The sequence below is a fragment of the Pristiophorus japonicus genome, chromosome 15 (assembly GCF_044704955.1).
Source record: "Pristiophorus japonicus isolate sPriJap1 chromosome 15, sPriJap1.hap1, whole genome shotgun sequence".
In the NCBI taxonomy this organism is placed as follows: domain Eukaryota; kingdom Metazoa; phylum Chordata; class Chondrichthyes; family Pristiophoridae; genus Pristiophorus; species Pristiophorus japonicus.
In genome coordinates, this window is record NC_091991.1 from 65,195,494 (window position 1) to 65,221,826 (window position 26,333).

The 26,333-nt window shown below is 41.3% G+C and overlaps 1 protein-coding gene across 2 annotated transcripts in view; it reads right to left on the reverse strand.

The window, feature by feature from the left end:
- Nucleotides 1–26,333, reverse strand: part of bicd1a (bicaudal D homolog 1a) — a 366,450-nt gene that overhangs the window by 32,223 nt on the left and 307,894 nt on the right. The window contains exons 6-7 of one of the 2 annotated variants that reach the window (XM_070901670.1): nt 26,037–26,188; nt 15,984–16,191 (exon numbers count right to left, since the gene is read on the reverse strand). In XM_070901670.1, the coding sequence (XP_070757771.1) occupies nt 15,984–16,191; nt 26,037–26,188 (360 nt within the window). Of the gene's footprint in view, nt 1–15,896; nt 16,192–26,036; nt 26,189–26,333 lie in introns of those variants that run through there. The other variant, XM_070901669.1, reaches the window with a different exon arrangement.

Genomic DNA, 26,333 nt, shown 5'->3' on the forward strand with positions numbered 1-26,333 from the left:
TCATGCAGATCTTAGAAAGTGCTGAGGTTATGCCCAGCAGCAGAGGCATGACAAAAGTAGGCATAGAAAAGGGAGCTGTCTCATAGGGTAACTCTACATCCATGCCGCCCAGCAGCCCACACAGAACCAAAAAACGGACAGACACAGGTAGCAAACACAATAGCAGCCATAGCACCAGCAGTTGCAGGGCCACATTATGACTCAGCAAAAGGAGGTAGGGAGCCATCCCAAGAATCACTCGGACACCAGAAGCCAGTCATTTCCTTTTCGCACAAAGGTAGCACTTAGAAGGAGCACTAGATACAGTAAGATGCAGTCACAAATGGAAGCAGCAGGGTAAGACACATGGACTGCACACCAAACACTACTGCAGTAATATGTCTTTCAAACTGGATTTGTGCAGAGAGAGTTCATTTGTACTCAGTAACAACCCTGTCACAGGAACAATGGATGCACACATATAGTGGGTAAGGTGAAGTGCGGGACCATAATGTCATTTGGGTTTGGTGCATCTGTTCATTGGGAATGTGATACAGGAATGCTTGTGTTGGGCGGGGATTTCTAATGTTAAGTGGAATGATTCTCTGGTAATTGTCGTTGAATTTGTTTTCCTTGCTGCAGCAGGCAAGTCCTCAGCCTCGGGCTGGTTGCCTTGGTCTTCCTGTGGTCCTCCTTTACTCTCCTATTGCATCTGTTACATGGTCACTTCTGTCCTGATAGTGTGCTTAATGATAGTGTGCTGTATACTATTATTTTCGGGTTGTAGAGTAAAATATCTGCCAGACAGTGGGATTTATTTGAATCTTGTGGAGGTGTGTGCCTCATTATATTTTCTTTCTGCTGAATCGGTGGTGTCATGAGCCATGGCTCAAGAGAGTATCGCTGGTCATTCAGGATCTATCCATTTACGGTAGAAATACCACTAAACAATCACAAATGGAAGTAGCATTTGGATTGGAATAGTCGATTGATTCATAGAATCAATGCATTGTGGCAGCGTCTTGGGTACTTGGCATCCATCTGCATGATGTAGTTCTGATGGGCACAACCAATCTGCAGGTTAATGGAATAACACCACTTCCTAATCATAAATGCCATTGGTGCATGGATTCCATCGACAAGGCCCTGCAAACCTAGGAACCCAGCCACAGTGAAGATCCTTCTCTTTCTGGTGGTCATTGTCCTTTGGAAAAGCGGAAAAGTCCTGCACAGTGAAGAATGCATCAGTGACCTGTTGTATGCCGACCAGCTGATTTGACAGATGTCACCTGAAGCTGACTCTGCAACTGGCTGTTTTCAGAGGTTTAAGGGAGTCGTGAGTTTTACTGCCACAGGCAGAGCTATTGTACACAAGGTTTGGAGGTCTGATGGAAGGATTCGGTGCAATACTGAAACTGCGTCCTTGCTGAAGTAGCTTAGACATGCCCAGGAAATGTGGTATTGCCTATACACCCACCTTCCTTGGGTAGGAGCACATTTGCTAAGCCCTCCTTCAATACAGGCGCTCCCTCTGCTCATGCCTGTAAAACTCCTCTTCATTCTCTCATTCCATGAAGGCATGAGGAATTACCAAAGGAATTGCAACACCCATGAATAGTAGGTGGTGACAAGAAATGACGATTTCAGCTAACTATAAAGAGCAAAAACATTTAAAAGAACAAGAAAATCTAATCAAAATGCAAAAAAAAACACTACATCACTGTCACTTGCAATAGTAAGGGACATTACAGCATTAAGAACCCCAAGACAGGGAAATCCTTTTGGAATGCGTCTGTTTTATACAGGCAGACAAAGATGACTTTGCATTGGAGAAGCAAAAGATCAGGAAATGTGAGGAAGGAAAGCCCTGCCATAATCGACATATATTTTCAGCCCTTTAATGAGGTGTGCATGCTAGCAACCTCCCGTGCTGGCCGGTGAGAAAATACTGGGCACGATGTACCCAGCACTCAGTCTGCCCCAGACTAGTCTCTCCTTCCCCCATCGCCCCACTTTTAGTTACACACCTAGACAGAAAGATAAAAGCAGAAAGAGAGGACAAGGGAGAGAAAGAGAAAGCCACGAAGAAAGAGAGACGGAGAAAGAGAGAGAGATCCTACAATGACACTTGAGATAGTGACTTTGGTTAAACACTTCCAAGAGATTGCCAAAAACAAGCTTTAATTACTATAAAGTGACGGTGTGAAAATTTCATATTATTAATTGAAAAAAGTTGCAGCAAATATGAATTGGTTCCATATAATTTCATTCAAAATTCCAACATATTACCTTACATTGCATTTTAGTAAAGAATCCCAAGTGTGTGATTCATCGTTCACACCTGTAAATGTATATTTACTGTCAAATCAGCAATAAAAGAAAGTAGCAGCCAGTACATTTCTATATGGTTACAATGTTGAAAACAGTGAAATAAATATTAGAGTAATTTACAGACAGCTTTGAACCATTACTGGGTCACTGTAAAACTAAAACAAAATACTTGTGTACATATCACATATGAACGCGGAATGGCTCTTAGAGACTATACTAATATAGGGAATATTCAAGCGATAATGAGCTTTTGTGTCACAATATAAGATAGTGCTTCTTTGTACAGAATCAGGATAAAGTAGTGCAAAATAGGCAGTTGATACTCTCTTGCCCAGGTGGTTGGACTGCATTGTACAATATTCTCGAATCCATGAGAGGGTTATTAGCATCATATACAACCTGGTGACATTTTCAGATGACCAGGTTGGAATAAGAAAAGGAAATACAAGACTACAAACTGCAGATGACTTGGTGAAGACACACTTTAGACAGAGGACAAGCTACTATATCTACTACAAAGTTATCGATCTGTAACTGAGGTATGGGAAAGCATCAGGTAATCGGTTATCTGATTGAAACCATGTTCTGATTTTTTAATTTACAAAGCTAATATTAATAGTCCTAAACTTTGACTGAATTATAGAAATTAGATCCTATTGTATTATGTTAAGTTGACTACAATTAAAGCTGTGCCACCACAATCATTTTACTATTGTGCTTATGATGGGTATGTTAAAAATGGTATTCTCCTAACATGTGGAGATGTGGTTAAAGATAGCATGGTTGCTGGCTGTGATTATATCTCTTAAATGAACCATTTTATGTAGACCTGGCTATGAGTGCTGGAACTTTTGCTTTAAGATCAGATGCATTTTGTGATTGCACAAACTGCTGTACAGGGAGAACAAAGAAATTATGCCCATTTGGAACTATGCTGAGACTTGACCCAAAGTCATTTTACTTATAGTTCTATGGGCAGTGGGACACACACCTATCATCCCATTTGTTTGGGCTAGATAGAAGCACATGGTATTAAAGGGATGGTGGTAACTTGGGTATGTAATTGGCTAAGGGAGAGGAGGCATAGAGTAGTGGTGAATGGGTATTTTTCTGACTGGAGAGAAGTATGCAGTGGATTTGCCCAGGGGTCAGTATTAGGACCATTGCCATTCTTGTTATATATAAATAACCTGGACTTGGGTATAGAGAGTACAATTTCAAAGTTTGTGGATGATACAAAACTTGGCAACGTAGTAAGGAGTGAGCAGGATAGTATCAGGCTTCAGGAGGACATAGACAGACTGGTGAAATGGGCAGACACGTGGCAGATGCAATTTAATGTGGATAAGTGTGAAGCGATGTACTTTGGGAGAAACAACATGGAGAGACAGTTTAATCTAAATGGTACTATTTTGAGTGAGGGGTGGAAGAGCAGAGGGCCCTGGGGGTGTATATTCACAAATCCTTGAAGGTGGCAGGGCAAGTTGACAAGGCAGTTAAGAAAGCGTATGGGATACTTGGCTTGTAAATATGGGCATTGAATACAAAAACAAGTCGTCATGTTAAACCTTCACAAATCACTGGTTAGGCCTTAGCTGGAGTATTGTGTACAATACTGGGCACCACACTTTAAAAAGGATGTCAAGGCCTTGAAGAAGGTACAGAAGAGGTTTACCAGGATGATATCAAGGATGAGGGACTTCAGTTATGTGGAGAGATTGGAAAAGCTGGGATTGTTCTCCTTAGAGCAGAGAAGGGAGACCTAAATAGAGGTATTCAAAATTGAGAGGTTTTAATAGCGCAAGTAGGGAGAAAGTGTTTCCTCAGGCAAGCGGGTTAGTAACCAGAGGTCATAGATTTAAAATAATTGGCAAAATAACTGTAGGGGAAAGGAGGAGAAATTATTTCAAACCAAGGGTTGTTAAGGTCTGGAAAACACTACCTGAAAAGTTGGTGGTATCAGATTCCATAAGAACCTTCAAAAGGCAATTGGACATATATATGAAGAGGACTAATTTGCAGTGTTATGGGGAAAAAGCTGAAGTGTGGGACTAAATTGGACAGCTCTTTCAAAGAACTGGCACAGGCACGACAGGGTGAATGGCCTCCTTCTGTGCTGTAAGCTTCTATGGATTTAAGTTGAGATGTCAGAGCTAAAAGGATAATATGTTACCCACTGTGGTCCTGCATTTCAATTCTCCATAGCTAGCTTGTTTTAAATTTCAATCTTTTTAATGTACTGGAAGATCAAGAAGGTAAGAATGACATAGCAGAAATTGAAATTGTTTAAGAAAGCAGTATTTGCATAGACCTTTTTCAATTTATCCCTTTAAATAAAAATAAAAACAAAAATAACATCTGAGGGGTTAAAGCACCATGTGAATGCTAATTAATGTTGAGTCAAGGAGTCACCAGCAAATTACTGTAAATGCCAGTGATTTAATTGACTTATTTGCTTATACTTTGTCAATACGCTATTCTACAATGCAATAGACAAATTATCCGCTTACACGCAGATGTACAATTGTGTGCAGATGGACAAGGTCTCAAAACTCTCTCAGCCAATTATATTTTCATGTTACACTCATTATTTTAGTCCGTGCTTTGGTTTGGGACTATTTTAAGCCTACAACTCTAATTTTGTGGGTGATTCAGTTATGGAGTCAGCTAACTGCTGTGCTGCCCTCCCACTGACAAGAACATAAATAAGCAGTAATCAAGTTTCATCTTCCCTCTCAAACACCAATAGTCAACGAGTGAAAGAACCTGAATCATGGGCTTATTAATAACAATTTAGTAAATAATTACATTAATTGAACCTACTGTTTACAAGGTAAATCTTGCAAGCACGATATAAAATCCCTACTGTTTATACAAACTTACCAGTGATTAGTTGTGCTTATCCGTCTAATAATAAAACAATTTCCACACAAATGTGAGTCAAAAGAAGGTTTTTTTTGATAAATCAGGTGTGCAAGTTGTCACATCTCAGGTCTTATGTCATTGCATAAATTGGCCACAACCTTTCTGATATACAGGATTTTGGGTCTCAGTATTTAATAATCATTGAACGCAGTTAAGAAAATTCAAGGTTTATCCTCACTAAATCCCTCTGGAAATGTTTGGTAAATGATGTTAGTAATGAGCAGAAAATTAACAAACAAACAAACATCGGAGTCTAATGATATATTGTTAGATTTCATTAACGCAGTACACAGAATAACATTTAACATATGGGGTTGAACATCCGCTATTTACATTTGAATTTACAAAAGTGATATACAACAGTTCAAAGGCTTCTTGTTAAATTGCACTGAAGAAACACTGTACTGAAGATGAATGATTTGTTTGCATGGTACATCAGGTGAAGAGTTAGAGGCTGAGACACATGTAGCTGACAGGAACTTTACCTCAGATACTCAGTGGAATATACTCACTATAAAAAAAGAATTATGCCCTTCAGATACACTGCAACTGGGAAAGGATTTGATTTATGAATACTTATCGGTTCATCATAGGCCACCGAGTGCCATCATATGGTCAGTTTCACTTTTTATAAATAGATGCATTTGTAGCGGTCAGCCAAATATAACTAATATACGTCATCACTGAAAATGAGGAGGAAATTGTTCAATAAAAAATAAGATGTGAGGATTTTGAAGTGAGATTAATTATTGGAACTAGCATAATATCATTTAACTTCATCTTATTTATGTTCATTTTACATTCTGAATGGCATATTTTTAGCCACCTAGGGCAAAATTTCAGTCAGCTAGAAGCATGCTCTCAGATTAGCCAGAATATCATTCATCAAAATTTTCATTTCATTTTCAAGATTTATGCATACAAAACCTAGCCAATATACAGGACTGGCTCAATATTCCCAACTTCCTGAAAGCACATCTACTGGATTGAACAAGCCTGGTTTATAGAGGGAATTAACAGTCTGTAAAATTCTGTTGGATGAAAGCCAGCACTGTGTAACAAGATTACCATATGTGAAGGTCAGACAGTGGTGCTTTAAGATACACCATCCAGTAATACTGGGCTAATGGTGACACACAGTGCTTCAGACAAGTACACCAATATTAATTCAGGGTCAGCATTCGCAGAAATGCAGCACTATCCACAAAATAATACATTCAGTTCACACTCAGGTTTAAAAAATGACTGTACGGTGGTTCTAGTCTGAACAAGCTCAGACCAGACAGTATCACATGACTTATTGAAAAGATATCCTTGTTAAATAGTTACCTGTAAACTTGCTAGCTATACAAAACTTGCAGGCTAACAGGAGATTGTGAAAACTGGGATCAGTGAACAGTTGAGATCCGGAATTTCCTGATCCGTGTGTGTACGTTTGTCATCGCCCAGTCCGGTATACTCCAAGGTGCTCTTTGTTACTCCAATACTAGGATGGACTAATTATACTTACTTTTCAGTCAACCACATATTGTGCCAGATTTTGCTGGAACAGGGCATCTCACGACAGGCCATTAGTTAGACTTAGAATTACACGTTTAGGTTTAAAACATTTGCCCACAAAGTTGTGATTAAACGTCAATATCCAAAAGCTGGTTGTGCCAATCCACCTTTAGCTCTGCGAAAACAGCATTTTGCTGTCTGCCTCACCATTGACATACATTGAATGGTGTGAAGCTGCTGTATCTCTGTGGTAGATACAAACTAAACCTGCCGTGGATATTTAGGGTTATTAATTACAAACGCAAGTACCCTTTTGACAATGTGATAAGTGCCAATCAATCTCTATGGCACAGAAAATTAATTATAAGTGTGGAGTTTCATTCCTTCAGGTTGTGAATTGGTTTATTAGATTTTCCTTCAGGTGAATTGTTTTAGTAGATTTTAAAAATGTTAAATAAAAAAAATGTTTTTCTTAATTCTCCTTTCTGTCTCTGTTTTCTCTCTCTTAATCCAATCTTTCTTCCCCTCTCTATTTCTCTGTCTGAACCTGATTTTACACTGAATTCATCCCCTTTAAATCACCTTCCTGCTCAGCCCTTCTGCTGCTTATTTCTCAATCTTTAAATATCATTGGTTGAGGAGATTTACAGTTGGTTGCCATGGTCACTGAGGTCCCAGATGTTCTGTTTCCCTCACTGCGCTATCAGCTTGCACTTTCAGCAACTTACTGGGGCAAAATTAATTTGAGCTGAAGGGTGCTGACATCGTTAGATGCTCTGCTACTGCAAAACACCAAAATTATCAGTTATAACAAGGTTTCAGAGGTGAGCCCTGAAGTCTTTTCCAAACTGCATCAATTCAAAACCATTTGGATGCACCTCACTCCCTAACTGGTTTGGGACCAATAAGCCCGGTGCTTAGAATAAAGGGCTCAAGAATCCTATATCAAAAATATGATAGATGTACTATCTAATGGTTTGCTTCGACGTGTGCCATCATTAACCAGATTTGACAAGGAAACCTGCTATGTTCACCTGTTGGGTTTGGAATGAATAACAGATGGACTTCAGAACAAGCATACAAAAACATGGCCAGCATCAAACCCTGGATTGAAAATAATTACAGAACCCATTGGTATGGTTTGCCTTTTTTCAAAAAAATAAGTTAGTCAAACTTGCATAGTTGTATAATGTTTTATAAATATACAATAATATGAAGAGTATGTGTTGTCTAGTCATGTTTTTACAGCTTTACAACTATATTTAAGATGGCAGTGATGAATGTTCTGACCTGTATTATACAACTACTGATCCAGGAACTATATGCCATAAGGTTTGAGAAGTTTGTTGTGTTCAGTGGCAGGACACTATCCATCCAAAAACAGAGGTAAACATTACACAAGAGAAGGAAACAGAAAGAGGTGAAAGAGGAAAGTGGGAAATCTTTAAAAAGTGACAGAGCAAACAGAGAAATGCAGGGAAACCAAAAATAGGTACAAGACCCTGTTAAGCAATTTGATTTATTTCAGGAGCACTCCACAAAACAGTGCATGATCTCTCAGGGTTATGGAACCCGTGCTCAGGGACCTCAGTCAAATATTGGACCCCCGGAAAAACGCAACATAATGCAGCAAAACTGCATACAACTGCTGGATCAGTTTTGTTTTAGTGTAGTATGTTGTGATATGATTTTCTAAAATATTAATGGAGTGTGTAAACATTCTACGTAGCTATTTCTTAGTGCATTTTACGACATATCTGTGTTTTAATGGATTGGGGAAGAGGTTTGTGCGAGAGGTGCGGAGGAGCCCAGAATGTTCTTGGTGCCCAGAGCCCCAAGAATTCTCAATCCAGCACTGATTCCAGGTTTAGTATTACTTTCTAGATTTCAACAATTAAAAAAATTATTTTGGGTGGAACAGTTTCCCTGTGGAGAATGAATAAAATTTCAATCCATGAATAATTGTGAAGGGGCACAGGATTTGTAATATGGTGTAAGGAGTATAATTTTATTCTAAGAATTGTAGTAACTACATTTAAAAGGTGAGTATTATACATTTTTTTTTATTAGTTATACTCCAAATATAGGAGTGAGCCTTGGATTAGTGGTAGTGCTTCCACCACTATGTCAGAAGGTGAAATGTTCGAACCCCACTCCAGACAGCTGCATTTATCAAACAAAATGTGACACTGAGCCACATAATATTAGGGCGGGTGACCAAAAGCTTGGTCAAAGAGATAGGTTTGAAGGAGCTTCTCAGAGGTAGAGCAACAGAGAGATTTAGGGAGGGAATTCCAGAGCTTAGGACCAAGATAGCTGAAGGCACAACCTCCAATGCTGGAGGAGAGATAGGGAGGGATGAGGCCATCGAGGGATTAGAACAATAGGATGAGAATTTTAAATTCGAGGCATTGCTGGACTGGGAGCCAATGTAGCTTAGCGAGCACAAGGGTTATGGGTGAACGCGACTTTGTGCAAGTTGGGATATGGGCAGCAGAGTTTTGGATGAGCTGAAGTTTACAGATGATGCAAGGTGGGAGGTTGTCAGGAGAGCTTTGGAATAGTCAAAATAAAAACAGAAAATGCTGGAAAACACTCATGTTAGGCAGCACTGTACCCCAAGTCATTATTTAGCATTACATTGAACTACGGTAAAAATAACACGAGTGCAGCAAATGCTAGACAGTTTGCACAACGAGCAGTATTAAGATGAAGTGGGGTTAGAGGCAAGGGGATAATTGGACCAAAATGTGCAATTGTAATTTAGCCCCCATTTTAGAACCATTCATTCTCTTATTTTCATATTTCAATTATAAAAAATTGAAACCCTTGGAAAACATTGACAGCACGTGTTCAAAGACACAAGATCAAGGCTGTTGAGCACTAGAATGACCTGGGGATTATAGTGCATGATTCTTTGAAGGTCCATGACCAGTCCCCTGTGGCTATTGTGAAAGCAAATATATTGAAGGGGCAGTTAAATATAAAACAAGTACCGCCATCAATCCATTTCACAAGGCCTTAATCAGGCCACATTTAGAACACTGTATCCAGTTTGGTTCCCTCACAGGATGGGGGATATAGAGGACCTGAATAAGGTTCAGAGGAGGGCACTAGTTTGATAATTAGTTTAAGGACACTTAGTTATCAGGACAAGCTTAGAGAACTGGGGCATTTTACTTAGTATATACTTCAAGGAGATAGAATTGAGGTCTTTAAAATAATAAAAGGATTACACACCATCCATGTGGAAAGGCTATTTGAGCTAGATAGGTTAATGACCAGGGGGCAGAAGCTTAAGTTGCAAAAGCACAGAACTAGGTGAGATATTAGAAGGTAGTTCTTTTTGCAGAGTTAACCTCTGGAATATGTTGCTGGCACATTGGGTGATCACAGATTAACTGCAAGCATTCAAAGGAGAGTTAGATGGAAGTCCTGCAGCTAGCAAATATTTCTACACATAGAAGACAGGTTTGTATCACCAGTCACTGTGGTATCCTGGAGCTTGCTTGATCGCCTTTATAATTTCTTCCTGAGTTTATGAAGGAGAAGAGAGAAGTTTCTTGTGAATAACTGTATGGAAGGCAGCAGCCCAGGACCTAAAGTATCAGATCGCTAGACTGTTAACTAGGAGAAGCAAATTTAAAAAACGTGTTTTGGTTGACTGACAGACATGGTTGCATTCCTCTGAAAGGGTAAGATAGTTGGTCTCAACTAGGTTACTTGAGAATGGAGGGAAACCAAGGGAACGATGGCATGGGGAGGGACATGGAATACCTCCACACCTTACTTGTGTGCAGTTATGCTAGCACAACCTGTAGAGATGTTTATAAATTGGACTGGTGTGCACTCTGATGGATGAGTGTGGCGGCACAGAGCAGGAGAGGGAATTCCAAAATACCTAAACTAAAAACTTATATTATGGCTTTGTTTCATGCATAAATAGTTAATTTATTTGATTTGCATTGAATCACAAAGCAATATTGGAGAGCTGAGCTGTGTAATCTCATTAATTAATAGCTGAAACATATGCCTGGTAAAAGTGCTTATTTTATACCCTTTCAGCAATATTTTGTATCTCTAAGATTCTAATGTATGACTTGCACCAACTTAATGCCTCAACAATTCTCTCAATCGACACAATACCATCCAGCATAACACATCATTCTAGATCAGTTTGATACAATGCATTGAAGAGCAATATCAATGTGATACTATTACATTAATCCAGAATGTGGCACTATGCAACATAATAAAATGATCTGTAATCAACAGCCCACAATATATATACTGCACTTTAAGAGCATAGTCTCTTTTCAGACTAGATTACTCCACCTCCTTAAGCGTTAGCTCATCCAAATCTCTGCTGCCTGTAACCTGACCTGCACCAAGTTACACTCACCAATCACTCCTGTGCTCACTGATCTGCATTAGCTTCTGGTCCTCCATCACCTCCAATGTAAAATGTTCATCCTTGTTTCATCCATTCCAAGCATCACCCCTCTCCATCTCATTAACCTCCTTCAGCCCTAGAATCCCATAATTTAGGTTCCTCCGACTCGAGCCTCTTGTGCCATTGGTGGCTGCGCCTTCAGCTACCTAGGACCCACTCTCGGCAATTCCCTCCCTAAATCCATACACCTCTTAACCTCACTTTCCTCTTTTAAGATGCTCCTTAAAACCCACCAGTTTCCTCCATTGGCTCAGCATCGCTTTTTTCTTATGCCTATGCAAAATGCCATGGGTAATTTTTTTAAAGTTAAAGGTGTTATAGAAATGCAAGTTGCTGTTATTGTTTCAGAACAAAACCAGTATGAAATTGATTTCCACTGAACTGTGTATGTCGTACACTATCACAAGTACACTGAAAGATCGCGTCAAGAACATGCAGTGAACAATTAAAAAAGCAAAACATTTGATGGATTGGTGCTTTAGGTGTTTAATTCCCCGAGCTCTGAACTGTCCCACCTTTGATGCCCTGGGAGGATGAAAAATCGGAAGGACAATCATCTCCGAGCTGCTGTTGCATTGCTCCTAGGGACTGCCTCAGAGAACTCTGCTGAAAGACGGTTCCCGCCTTCTAGATCTGTACGCGAGGACTGGGCAGGAAACAGGAATTCATTCTTTCAAACAGCCAAAAAGAAAAGAATTAAGCTGACTTTTGTGCTTTGAGATTTTCAAATCTATTTTTATCCACTAAGTCAATTTTATTTGATGATTCCATTAAATTGCAACTGAAACAAACTCTGGGTAAGCAACTTACTAGAAAATAAACCACCCTCTGACAGCACAGCTGTGTAAGCCTGATTTTGGTCCAGCCCAGAATGAAAGGATGAACAGTGTGTCTTCCTGCTTGCCGAATAGGCTACTTTAATTTGTGCAATATACTGAAGTCTATTTTTATACTTTGACTCAGAAGCTCTATTCTTGCTTTGTTTTGTTCCCGCAAGTGCACCCCAAACATCAAATACATACATCCCATATTATTCCCAGTGTTAGTATTACCCAGGAATTGCCAACGTTGAAACAATGTGCATCCATCCAACTCTCTTAAAACAAGGTGCACCTTCAATGGTTTAGCCTTCGAGATAATGGGGTAGATCTTGACCGGGTGCAATATTGTAAAACGGGTGATAGCAAATCGGCAGCTTGTTTTACATCTCTCCTGGTTTTTATTTCCATTGATTTCAATCGACGTATAAATGAGGAATGGTGTAAAAGGAGATGCTGAGTCGCTATCATCCATTTTACACTATCGCACACCGTCAAGTTCTGCCCCAATGAGTGGAATTTCTGAGGCACAACACCACCAGCGTGACCTAGCGTGACCTTGCATGCAGTAGGCAACATCGAAAAATCATGGGTGCTTTGCCTTCGATTTTCCAACCGTTGGAATTAATGAGGATAATCGTGGGCAGTATAGCTATAATTTTCTAATAAGCTACCTGTTGCATGAAAACTCCCACCAGTGGTGAAGGGCATCAGACAGCTCCACCCAGTAAGCTCACATTCCATGACATCTGCCTGATAAATAAATTTTCCTACAAAGGTTCGCTAGTTCACTGGGTATGGTTCAGAAGGTACAGCCAGGAATGTAACATGTGTCTTCACACAGATTGGGTATTTGTTCAACATCTCCCTCCCCCACACACATAAGCACACAAAGACAGAATAAACCACTTCTAGTAATTAGTTAAGTGAAGCCAGTTTAAATTTGCTATACCTGGCCGCACTAAAATGTCATATGAAAAGATATAAGATAGAAATGTCATAAAATGACACAAAACACAACCCATATCTATCACACCATGTCATGTGTTTACAAATTAACAAAAAGCGAGCCAAACATTACTTTTGACAAAGCTAGAGGTCTTTTAATACAAATACCCTGTATTTTGTCTGAGTTAAATACTGTGTACTAAAATCATTAATAATGATTAACAATTAGTTTCTATAAAATAGAAAAAAATTCAACATTCCCCATTTAAATCCATTTTGTTTGTGATGTATTGAAATGAAAGGTTGACAGCTGTAAGTTTGAAACAACCCATTTTATTTCAGATGAGTGTATATTCCAGTTTGTTAATTATGACGTTATTGTGCTATACATTAAGGAACTGGAATCCACAATCATGAAAAGAGCAATGCTGCGTGGGAAATCTCTCGAAAGGCAATATATCAGATTGGTAAAAACAGGAAAATTCAATGATGTCATCACAACACTGACTGCAGCTGTGGCTTATTTTTAAAACATGGCTTTAAAAAGTAAGAATCCATTTCTCAAAAGTTGGTCCCCTAGCAGATAGTGTTGTGTCTGCCGGACTGTGAGCTCTTGTCGGTAACCAGATTGGCAGTGTTGGAGCAGAGTTTTTGGAGCAGTCCATTCCTGGTTCTTCCAGGCACTCAAAAAATCCCAAAAACCCTGCAGTGAGGTAATATGGCCATTACACAGTCTGTATTTCTCACCTGCGATCTTTTGCGTCCGGAAGAAAACAAAGCAAATGGCACTAAAACAGTCTTATAAATTCTTGAAGACATTTTGTAAAAGGTTTAACCAGAAATTTGTTTGAATGAGGACTTAATCCCTGACCAGTTGGGAAATGAGCTTTAAGTGGTAACAAGGCTGTTTTCATTCATCATTTGGGATGCCATCAGAACATAATTTCAGGTGCCCTCTAGTGGCCAATCTTTATTAGTAATTGTAAAGGGACATTTGGGGAAGATTTCTTCTGGCTGCTTTGCGTTACAATATTGTAAACACAGCAGAAATGTTTTTGTGCTCACTGGTTTTAGCAAAGCTATATATAATTTATTTGAGAAGTTTAGACTGTCAGTAGAAATAGAAGAAACCTTCCAGCTGTGTTGGCAATATCGCCCACACAGCCAGAGGAGATCTCCCCCCCCCGGTGCCATCATGTCTTTTATCCAGGCGCATTACGCAATAATGATGTAAATTGTATCAAAACAGATAATGAAAGTTTCCACTAAGGCTTTGTTGGCGAATGCACTGTCCAATGTGGGATTAGCATGATAGGGCTGTTTCAACTGGTCTCAACATCAATAGGCTAGGGAGTGGGGGGATAAAAGTCAGCCAACATTCCCAGCTCCTACACACTATCCAGTGGCCTCTATTGGTATATGTAGAGATTGGCTCACCAAGTCAAATTTTCTATTATTAACACTTATACATGAAGAATGGCCACTTGGACTTGATACTAGAGGGCAGACAGTGATCACTGTACTGTACCCTAGTAAGATGTAGCACCTTCAGGAGAATAAACTGCAGGAGGCAATGCGGGGCTTTCAATGTTTAGCTGTGAGCTTGTCTGTATATATGGCAGTCACTTCTATAATCTATACTACGTATGTTGTTCTCTGTATAATATATAATGCATGCACTTTTCACCAAAAATCTGTTAAAAACACTGTTGTACTACACTACCTGCATTGTAATGGTATTACTCCTCAGTTAAGCAATCAACTGTTATACTTGTATTCCTCACATCCTTTCTACATACCACGAACCTTCCTGATGCCAACAGCAGAATTACAGCATTAAAAAGAACCAACTCCAAATACAAAAAGTACTTAAAATGTACCTGTGCAGCACACAAAGAATATATTACACAAAATCAAACGTACTGAGTACTGTGTTATGGGCTGTAGTTCCTTCTCTAGCTCATGAGGCATCCATAAACCACTGGGGTTTCATGGATAGTTTCTGCCATTGTCTGAACTCCCCGGTGGAAGTATCGCATTGCACCTCAGCCTCCGGCTATTCCTTCTAAATCATTCTTTAGGGCTCAAAGACTTTGTTAATACTGAAGATTGTATCCTTCAAACCAGAGTATGGTTGTTCTCCAGTCACTGTCACTCAGCCTGTTAGTCACATCTGAGAGTACATTTTTTCTGTTCAGAATGGGAAATATCAAACATTATCTTAACCAGGGCTACTTGTTCACCAGTCACAGCTCATCATTCACAGCAGTCACAGAGAAAACTGCAGCCCAGACTATGATTCTTTCCCAGCTGAATTTGGATAATTCACTGACAATAGATTATTCAATGAGGTAATTGAGTTGTAGGGGTGGACAGAAGGCAATAGTACAGCTCAAAATGTGGTATTTTGCTTTAGAGATGTTTACTCCCCTTTGTGTTTGCTATCCACTTCCTCATGTATCTTCTATAAACAGGAAGAGTGCCAGAATCTGGGCACTGCGGGTTGCTGTCTGACCACGATCACATTATATGCCATCTAAGCTGTGTATGTGAGAGCAAAGCTCTTTCTTTGGGTGGAATGGGTCTCCAGCTGAGGGGTACAGCACTCTACATTACAGCCACACAGCTGTTCCTCAATGACACCGACACCTGAAACCGTATAAGCAATTGGGGTTGAGCAAAAAGAAATCTGACAGGCCACTCCCCTTTAAACTGTCACCTAACACACTAAAACCTGTACTGATGTAAAATAAAGGCACAAATTTCAGCTGTGACCAAATTTAAAATAGGGGGCAATTAGTCCCCCTTAAAAGGGGAATGACACAGCAGATTTCCTTTTTGTTGTAGGTGATGGAACGCTTTTTTGCACTGGTCTACTGTCCTATCAGTGTCACTGCATGGTCCCATTCTAGAAGCACCACTGTCGACCGCCTGACCCGTGCTTATTGCTCGGAGCCTTGACTAAGCAGAGTCAGAATGTCTATGGCAGCTGGGAAAGGCATGCTGACTGCCGCCGCTTCCACACTTACTTTAGGACTGCCAATTCTGCTTTTCCCCAGCTTGCTTTTGCTGCGCCGAGACTGCTCGTGATCGAACTCCAGGTCCTCAAGCCGCTGCGTAAGGGCCAGCTTCTGCTGAATTGCCATACGCAGCAGGGAGTTCAGCGTCTTCTTCTCATCCTCGGCCGCTGCCAGCTGCCGCTGCATGTCGTCCAGTTGTGTCACGTATTCATCACACCTAAGGAAAGAGTTTGGAGGACAGCAGGGAGTCAGGCACTCGTACTTTTTTGAAGCTATTGGTCAATCATTTATTTTTTTCCCAGTTAACTATTCAAATCTAATTTCATGTTCATGAATCCCTTTAGCACGTTCCCACTTCCCTTCACTGATGTCAGTCGGATTTGTCCTGTTTTCACATCTGCAGCATCGGCATCCTGTTCGTTCCCCCCTTCTGCAACTGATATTTTAAAAAACATGGAAAGTACCTGGGACACATCTCCGGATAAGTCTTTACCAGCCATAGTTCTTATCCATCTGATACAAAACAGAACTCCTCCCTGCTCCTTTAAAGGGGCATGAAAAAGTGTTAGGGAATCTTTTATTGCTTGCGGTGACATTCTTGCTTTGATGATGTCATGCATTTTAATGATTTATGTCATTGCTTCATGTGTCTGCTAACAAATGAAAGAAAAGCTTTGGCAGAGAATTTTTCATTAAGATGGTGCTCCTTCAAATGACCATTTCAAAAAAATAATATTGTGATTGCTGCTCCCGTTATTTTACATTTTCTTCCCTCCTGTCCTGAAAGTGCTAACTGATGCTGGGCTGGAGTATTTCAGGTGTTCAACCCTCCAACACCTCGCCATTCTTTGTTTGCAAGTCCAGACTGTGAGTGTTGGTGGCATATTCCACAATGGGGGTCATCACAGTCAAGCTTGATCATGTTCTCCCAAGGTCCACGTACATCCATCCTTTCCAGCAGAGTTTACTGGATAGTGATCAGGAATGGGAACCTTGACTGATTTTCCCCTCTTTAATTAGGTGCGCTGAAGCCAATTGCAGTGCCCCTGCCTGAGATTAACTGACTCAGCACAGGCCGAGATCAAACTTGGGACGCTATTAGACTGTATAACTCAGTAACACGCTAATCAATCGGAGGAACTTCCATTGAACATCTATTTGAACAGCATTGTGGCTGATGATACCTTGCATAAACGGTTAAGTACCATCAATATAACCTAACAAACCGCAAGGCATAGGAAACTTTGGAAACAAAGTCCCTTGAGCTGGAATGCAAACTACGGTAATTTGATGAAGTTACTCACAATGCCTTGCTGACAGATATTGATCAACTTGTGATAAATAATGGATAAGCAACCAAGGACAAAGTCAGGGTTACTTGGGATTTTTCTCAAAAGTCCCTTGCTAGCTGGTCGTGCAGATGCACCGAGTGGAGGCCAGGTATTTTCCTACAGGTAGGAGGGAGGATAAAAACTGAAAAGCAAGACACCAAATGGATCTGTATGATGAGATGATACAGAACGTTGGCAGTCCCGTTAACTGAGGAATGGTCCATAGCAGGGGCTTGATGGTCAATGAGAAATCAATGGCAAAAAGTGGGGAAAAATGCTGTGGAAATATTTCAACTGCAGCAAATTTAGAGTTACATGCACACTAAACTTTGAACTTCCTCATCAGTAACTTTTGTCTTCTTCAGACAATTATTCCAATGCTCTCGTGGCCAGCATCCCAGCCTCTACCTTCTGTCAACTGCAGCTCATCCAAAACTCTGCTATCCTATCCTGCATCGCCGTTCTACCCCCTCTTCCCCCGCCCTGCCTCAGACCTTTGCCCCATCATTTGGTGGCTGTACCTTCAGCTGCCTCAGCCCCATGCTCTGGGATTCTCTCCCTAAGCCTCTCCAGGAGCAAGGAGGTCTTACTGCAGTTACACAGGGCCTTGGTGAGACCGCACCTGGAGTATTGTGTGCAGTTTTGGTCTCCTTACCTAAGGAAGGATATGCTTGCCATCGAGAGAGTGCAGCGAGCACAAGAACATAGGAAATAGGAGCAGGAGTAGGCCATGCGGCCCCTCGAGGGTGCGGCAAACCAGACTCCCCACCCACCCTTTCCACCAACCACTGTCTGTCCCACCTGTGACAGAGACTGTATTTCGCGTATTGGACTTGGGATTTGAGTATGGGAGCAGGGAGGTCTTACTGCAGTTGTACAGGGCCTTGGTGAGGCCACACCTGGAATATTGTGTACAGTTTTGGTCTCCTAATCTGAGGAAGGACGTTCTTGCTATTGAGGGAGTGCAGCGAAGATTCACCAGACTGCTTCCCGGGATAGCAGGACTGACATATGAAGAAAGACTGGATCGACTAGGCTTATATTCACTGGAATTTAGAAGAATGAGAGGGGATCTCATAGAAACATGTAAAATTCTGACGGGATTGGACAGGTTAGATGCAGGAAGAATGTTCCCAATGTTGGGGAAGTCCAGAACCAGGGCTCACAGCCTAAGAATAAGGGGCAAGCCATTTAGGACCGAGATGAGGAGAAACTTCTTCACTCAGAGAATTGTGAACCTGTGGAATTCTCTACCGCAGAAAGTTGTTGAGGCCAGTTCGTTGGATATATTCAAAAGGGAGTTAGATGTAGCCCTTACGGCTAAAGGGATCAGGGGGTATGGAGAGAAGGCAGGAGTGGGGTACTGAAGTTGCATGATCAGCCATGATCATATTGAATGGCGGTGCCGGCTCGAAGGGCCGAATGGCCTACTCCGGCATCTATTTTATGTTATGTTATGTTATGTTACCTCCCTCTCCTCTTTGCCCAAGTGTTTGCTCCCTCCTCCTAATATCATCTTCTTTGGCTCGATGTTCATTTATTTCTAAATACATCTCTGAGAACTGCCTTGAGATGTTTTTCTGTGTTATAGACGCGATATATAAATGTAAGTTGTTTCTCTCATTATTATTGAATTTGGAGTCTAATGTTTCTCAGCAGTCATCCATATGATTTCTGGCTGTTACTTCTTTAATAATGCACACATTAACTTTTCAAAGTAATGCCGTTTTCTCCAGAGGCGTAAAACGTAAGAAAAATCATTACACTGCCAAAACCCTGCTGGTGTTCCTGGATCAAAACCTGCAATGTGGTGGACAATGGAGACTTAATTGCAGCTTCTATGACTTTAGAAAGTACAGGCCTAGAGCTTTAACGTAAAAGGGGTGACTTTTCCCCAGGATTGGATGAACACTAGCAAATTGCCAAGAGAGAAAGGTGGACTGGCAGTAGGAGTGACTGAAGAGATGGCACAGGATAGCAAAAGTTTGCAGGGCCATAGGAACATAAGAACATAAGAAATAAGAGCAGGAGTAGGCCATACGGCCCCCTCGAGCCTGCTCCGCCATTTAATACAATCATGGCTGATCCGATCATGGACTCAGGTCCACTTCCCTGCCCGCTCCCCATAACCCCTTATTGGTTAAGAAACTGTCTATCTCGGTCTTAAATTTATTCAATGTCCCAGCTTCCACAGCTCTCTCAGGCAGCGAATTCCACAGATTTACAACCCTCAGAGAAGAAATTCCTCCTCATGTCAGTTTTAAATGGGTGGCCTCTTATTCTAAGATTATGCCCTCTAGTTCTAGTCTCCCCTATCAGTGGAAACATCCTCTCTGCATCCACCTTGTCAAGCCCCCTCAGGAGTAGGCCATTCGGCCCCTTGAACCTGTTCCGTCATTCAATTAGATCATGGCTGATCCGTGGCTTAACTCCATCTACCCGACTTGGTTCTGTAACCTTCAATACCCTTAACAAACAAAAATCCATCACTCTCAGTTTTGAAATGTTCACTTGACCTAGCCTCAACAGTTTTTGGGGAAAGGGTCCAAATTGCCACTACCGTACATGTGAAGAAGTGCTTTCTGACAATACCCCTGAAAGGCCTAGCTCTAATCTTATTATGTCTTCTTGCTCTGGACTACCCCACCAGAGGAAATCATTTCTATCTACCCTATCAAATCCTTTAATCATCTTAAATGCTGCAATTAGATCACCCCTTAATCTTCTGTAGAGAATGAGAACATAAGAAATAGAAGTAGGAGTAGGCCATTAGGTCCTTCGAGCCTGCTCTGCCATTCAATAAGATCATGGCTGATCTTCTACCTCAACTCTACCTTCCTGCACTATCCCCATATCCCTTGATTCCTTTAGTATCCAAAAATCTGTCGAAATCTGCCTTGAATATACTCAATGACTGAGCATCCACAGCTCTCTGGGGTAGAGAAACCAAAGATTCACAACTAGAAAGTGAAGAAATGTATCCAACTCAGTCCTAAATGGCTAACCCCTTATTCTGTGACCCCCTAGTTCTAGTTAAATTTAAGGGAATACAAGCCTAGTCTATGCAACCTGTCCTCATAATTTAATCTTTTTAGCCCCAGTATTATATAGTATTGCATAGTATATATAGCACAGAAACAGGCCATTTGGCCCAGCATGTCAATGTCAGTGTTAAAACCCCACATGACCCTCCTCCTATGCTTCTCCATCTAACCCCATCAACATATCTTTCTATTTCTTTCTCCCTCATGTGTTTATCTAGTTTCCCCCTAAATGCATCTATGCTAGAAAGAAAAACTTGCATTTACATAGTGCCTTAGGATGTCCCAAAGTGCTATATGGCCAATGATGTACTTTTGAAGTGTAGTCACTGTTGCTAGTTGCCTCAACAACTCCTTGTGGTAGAAAGTTCCACATTCTAACCACCCTCTGGGTAAATATGTTTCTCCTCCATTCCCCAGTGGATTTATTAGTGACCATCTTATATTTATGGCCCCTGGTTCTGGTCTTCCCCTGCAAGTGGAAACATCTTCTCTATGTCTACCCTATCTACACTTTCATAACCTTAAAGACCTAGATCAGGTAATCCCTCAGTCCTCTTTTCAGGTAAACTTCAGTCCTCTCATTTCTGGAGAAAAGAGCCCCAGCATTTTCAATCTTTTCTGATAGTATGACATCTCAGTTCTGGTATCATTCCAGTCAATATTTTTTGCACCTTCTCCAGTGCCTCAATATCTGTTTTATAATATTGAGGCCAGAACTGTTCACAGTACTCCAAGTGTAGTCTAACCAAGGTTCTCTACAAGTTTAACATAACATCTCTGCTTTTCAATTCTATTGCTTTAGAAATGAACCCCAGTACTTTATTTGCCTTTTTATGGCCTCAGTAACCTGCATTGCTACTTTGTGACCTGTGTATCAGTACACCCAGATCCCTCCACTCCTCTACCACATTTAAACACTTATTTTCTAAGGAGTATGTGGCCTCCTTATTCTGCTTACTAAATTGTACTACCTCACACTTATCTATATTGAAGCTAATTTGTCAATTACATGCCCATTATGCAAGTTTATTGATGTCTTGTATTTTCTTGCAGTATTGATGTCATATGCAAATTTTAAAATTGTGCTTCTGATTCCTGAGTCCAAATCGTTTATGTAAATAGTGAACAACCTTGGTCCCAGCACCGATCCTTGTGGAACATGACTTGCCACCTTTTTCTAGTCTGAGTAATTACCTTTAACTCCTAATCTCTGTTTTGAAGCCAGCTTGCTATCCATTCTGCTATTTGTCCTCTGACTCCGCATGTTCTGAGCTTAGTCATGTGTCGATGTGGTACTTTATTGAACGCCTTTTGGAAATCCAAATTTATTGGGGGACAAATTAAACTGCTTAGCGCCTCCCATTAGTGTCTGTGGGCAGGGGATCGGGGCTAACAGGACGCTAAGGAGTTAGCGACCGGGTACGGCAAATTCAGCGATGCCCATGAACTTCAATGCCGGCTTAGCGCTGGCACTAACACATACTGCCTGGGCCTCTGGCGCCTCACAGATTGTGGCATCATAAAGTGCGCAGCACCCCGTTACCGCCCTGGATGTGAAATTGCCTCCCGCCCCCTGCTGTATCGGCGGGCGTGAACAATGGCAGGAAGAGGAGGCCTTGCCAACTCAGCTGGCCGCTTGGGGAGCGCTAATTAAAGCGATTTGGTTTTCAGGTAGGCTGAACCTTTATTATTTGCACCAGTCTGGTGCCTGCTCAAAGTTTTTGCTGTTTCCTTGCTGCAAGATGTCCAAGCCCTCCACTTTGTGAGTGTGTTTGGGGCTGTAATGGCAGTTGCGCAGGTCGCCTTGCAAAACAGAACTGCCGACAAGTAGGTTGTGCAGCATCATTGGCCCTTCCCTTTAAGCAAGGGAAACAGCCTCCAATGCTGTTCGCAATGCGCTCCACATTGTTCAGCGCTCTGCCGCTACCACCCCACTCTCGGACTGTAACGGCCTAAGAGAAGTGGTTAGCGCTTGATGTAGTGCTCCACTTCCCTCTTGGAGCACTAAAGCTGCATTTCCCGGCAGGAGAGAATCATTAGCACCTGGGGCTATGTTTTCTACTTTTCAAAAGTTAACAGCCCGGTTAATTTCTAGACCATTATGTCTACAACATTACCTTTATCTACCCTTTCTGTTACTTCTTCAAATAATTCAATAAGGTTGGTCAAGCATGACTTTCCCTTTTAAATCCGTGCTGACGACGATTATATTTTCAGTTTCTCAATGTTTTTCTATTGCATCTTTCAGTAAGGAATCTTTCCGACCATCAATATTAAGCTAATTGGTCTATAGTTCCCTGGTCTCTCTTTTGCATAGGAGAGAGAGACTCTCCACCAGTGATCTGGCACTATTCCCTTTTCTAGTGAAAGGCATCATTCTGGTGAATCTTTGCTGCACCCACTCCAAGGCCAATGTATCCGTCCTGAGATGTAGTTCCCAGAACTGAATGCAGAACTCTAGATTGGTCTAACCAGCGTTCTGTACAGCTGTAACAAAACCTCCTCCCCTTTGTATTCCAACCCTCTTGAGATAAAGGCCAACATTCCATTAGCCTATTAAATTATTTTTTGTCCATTAGCTTTTAGTGATTCCTCGAGATACTTTTGAAGATATCTTTTGAAGATACAAGTCCAGATAGAGTAGGGTCTGACAGATTATGATGCCATTGTGAAGGTAGGGTGATGGATTCTTCAGGTACTGGCACCATTCCAATAACTCACTAAGCTGGCCATTATCCAGCATGGGTCACTGGATAGCAATCCAAGAACAAAAAAGGAAGCAAGGCAAACGGCAATTGTCGTGCCTCATCACTTCGCCATCACCGCTGATGCCACAGCAGAGACTGGAATTATACCTGCATTTACCCACTGCAGACTCCGCAAAACTGCTCTGGCTGGTCAGCATAGGATAGGTACTACAGTAGGAGTAATTTGGAATCTGCTGGTTTCTCCTTCCCTCTGGAGAAGCACCTGGTTTCCACCTGGACACAACAGCACAGCGGCGAGGTCAAGATGCACCATTTGGGAAAACAAGGGTATGAGTTTGCATCTAATCACGTTTTTTTGCTGGAAAATCCCATTATATTCAGTTACCAATCATTATACAAGGTTGGTCAAGCACGACTTTCCCTTTTAAATCCGTGCTGACTACTCTATTATTTTTTCAGTTTCTAGATGTTTTTCTACTGCATCTTTCAGTAAGGAATCTTTCTGATCATCGATTATATGTTTTATTCAGTGTACAAGAGATATTTTAATTAAACCCGTTTCTCCCCAGATAATGCCTCATTCTCACTGCCCCAGGCACCAGTCTCTTCACTGATGTATATTCTGGCTTGATTCAAAGTTTAAGATGAAGTGTTGCTGATCAAAAGCTGGAAGAGAGTGGAAGGGGAGGTTGAAAGGTGATCGAGAATGAATGCTTTTTTCTCGATTGTGCAGAAAACATTGCCAATGTGAAGGTGCAAAGGGAGAGGGAGAGGTGAGGAAGTTTATCCATTACAGGAGGAAAGAGGTGTGAGGATAAAGTCCTTGAAAATCTTACCTCAGGTAAAAGGTTACAGTGAGAATTCGAGCTGGGATTAAAATGAGGGGAAAGTATTCAGTGGAGTGGTGTCCTGACGCAATCCGTCTACCCGCCCTGTCCCTCAGAAGCTCCGCCCACCAGCTGTCTTCCCTGAGAATGTGGGGAGATCATTTTCAAATGTGAACGCAGGTAGGAAAGTCTCTTCTCATTGACTTTTTACCTGCCTTTATGGGCCACTGTCTTCATGAGCAAATGTTTGGCAAACCTTTTCATCAGTTTACAAACACGTGATATGGAGTAAACTTCACGAGTAAATCATTGCGTCACGTGTGCATCACATCATTGTGAATAAAATGTCACAGTTCCTTGTCCCTGCTCTGTTTCTGACCCGTGCGGAGTATAAACACCAGCACAGTCAGGTTGGGCCGAATGGCCTGCTTCTGTGCTGTATATTCTATGCAATTTGTTTTGCAAAAAAGGTTTGCTAAACAACCCTTTTATGAAGACTGTGCCCCCTTTAACTTTCCACCTGTTTCAGGGGAAATGTACTTTGTTAGCTGTTTAACAAAGCTGTTAAGCTGTCCTGTTATTGCAAGCAGAAAATACTTTTCCAAATAATTATATTACACGTACACAATGAGAGTATCATTACAGTAAGTCTACTCAGTAGCAGCATGCATTACAGCTTGTCTTTGTGTTTTCTTGCCTTCTCTATTAGGTTTCACGTAGCTTTCTTTGGCCAAGCAGATGGGCAGGCTTGGCACCCAGTGCTCATTACCCCTTCACTGGGAGACACACTAAATTGGCCGTTAATGGTCTCGCCTTCCAATTCTCCCACTTACTTCCCTGTTGGAAAATACCTGGCATCTGCTTGACATCTGGTCCACATCATGAAACGGAGACGAGAAACACCGCGTGGTTAAAAAGGGAAGAAATCCATGTCCTACCACTGAATCATGCGTGTCACAGCACCACGGTGTTGCTGAATAAAACACCATCTTTTTCACCTGGTTTTGGAGCAATCTCTGAATAGGTTCCTTTACTCTTTAAACAGTCATTTTTGCTCCCCCCCTTTCCTGAAGGCAATGACTGGCATACACTTCCATCGGTACTTCGCCCAAGGTTCCTTTCTGTTTGAGCCTCGACAGCAGGCTATTCGATTACAGGGGTGGCATCAGTCGAACTGTGATCCTATCCCTTCCCACAGCTACACGTGCACTTCCAGTAGGGGATTACTGGATGGCGATCAGTAGTGGGAAACCTGGAGAATGTTCTCCTCCCGATTCCAAACACATCAGGACGAATTATAAAAAAACATACTAGAGCCCCCCGCCCGCCCGCAACCATTCGGGCTAACTCAGAACTGATGGGGATTGAACCTAGACCTTCCTGGTCAGTGTGGGGCTCAGCTACTCAATGATTAAACTTGAGGAATCATCAGGGGAAGCACAGATTCCTTCTGAATAGAAATGTTTACTTATAGGGTGCATCTGATGAGGAACAGGCTGTTACTTTCTATAGTGTGTGGCTAATGGGGTCAACTGAATAAAGAAAATACATTTCTAGCTATGCAGGTTTCCTATAAGAGACTTTGACTGCAATGCAATTTTAATCTACTATAACATGCACTTAACTTTTAAAAATATGAAATGTAACAAAGGCACTCAAAATGTCAGATTACAGTGGATGGACTAAAGTAGCTCGGTAGATGAGAGTACAAAACATTATTGTAGCCTTTAAGGACAGGAACTGTATTTTTAATTTTGTCATTATTGGTCATTGAATTAACTGATCAGGAAATATATCAGTCAGATTTGAAGCTCATCTGGCAGCCAAGAAAATACAATGGCATTTGTACCAGGATACTAGACTAAGCAGAAATTAGTCTAAATCCAGCAATTGTAATGTACTGGACCAGGCTGGCATGTAGACTGATGTTTGAATATAACCAGGCCTCCCCATAATATTTTTGTTCTGTGGTTCCCTCAAATATTCAGTGAGACTGACTCAACCAACCTCCTGTATTAGCTAAGAGTCCAAAGGTCCAATAATAACAGGTAATGGCCTTCCTTCAATGTAAATGTTGAAACACTTCCCCCTACAAAAAAATCATTACCAAAATATATAAATTTCAACTGTCAAGAAACTCAACTGTTCGCACCTGGTGGCAAACATGGCACGTAAGGACGAGAAGGTCGCCGCATCCTCCTTCAGGGCCTTGAGTTCGTTTCGCAGTTTCATCATCGTCTCGGTCACCATGGTTTTCTCATTTTCATATTTGCTCTTCAGATTTGCCAGGGCTATCTCTGCCGTCTGCAGGGATTAACAAAAAAAAAAGTTAGAATAAAAGCCACCCAGGCAGCAAACAAACCCCTGTGGACAACATTGAGAATCCTTTTAATAAATGAGCAAATGAATGAGATTATTGCAAGTTCATGGCTGGTGGCAATTTTCACCT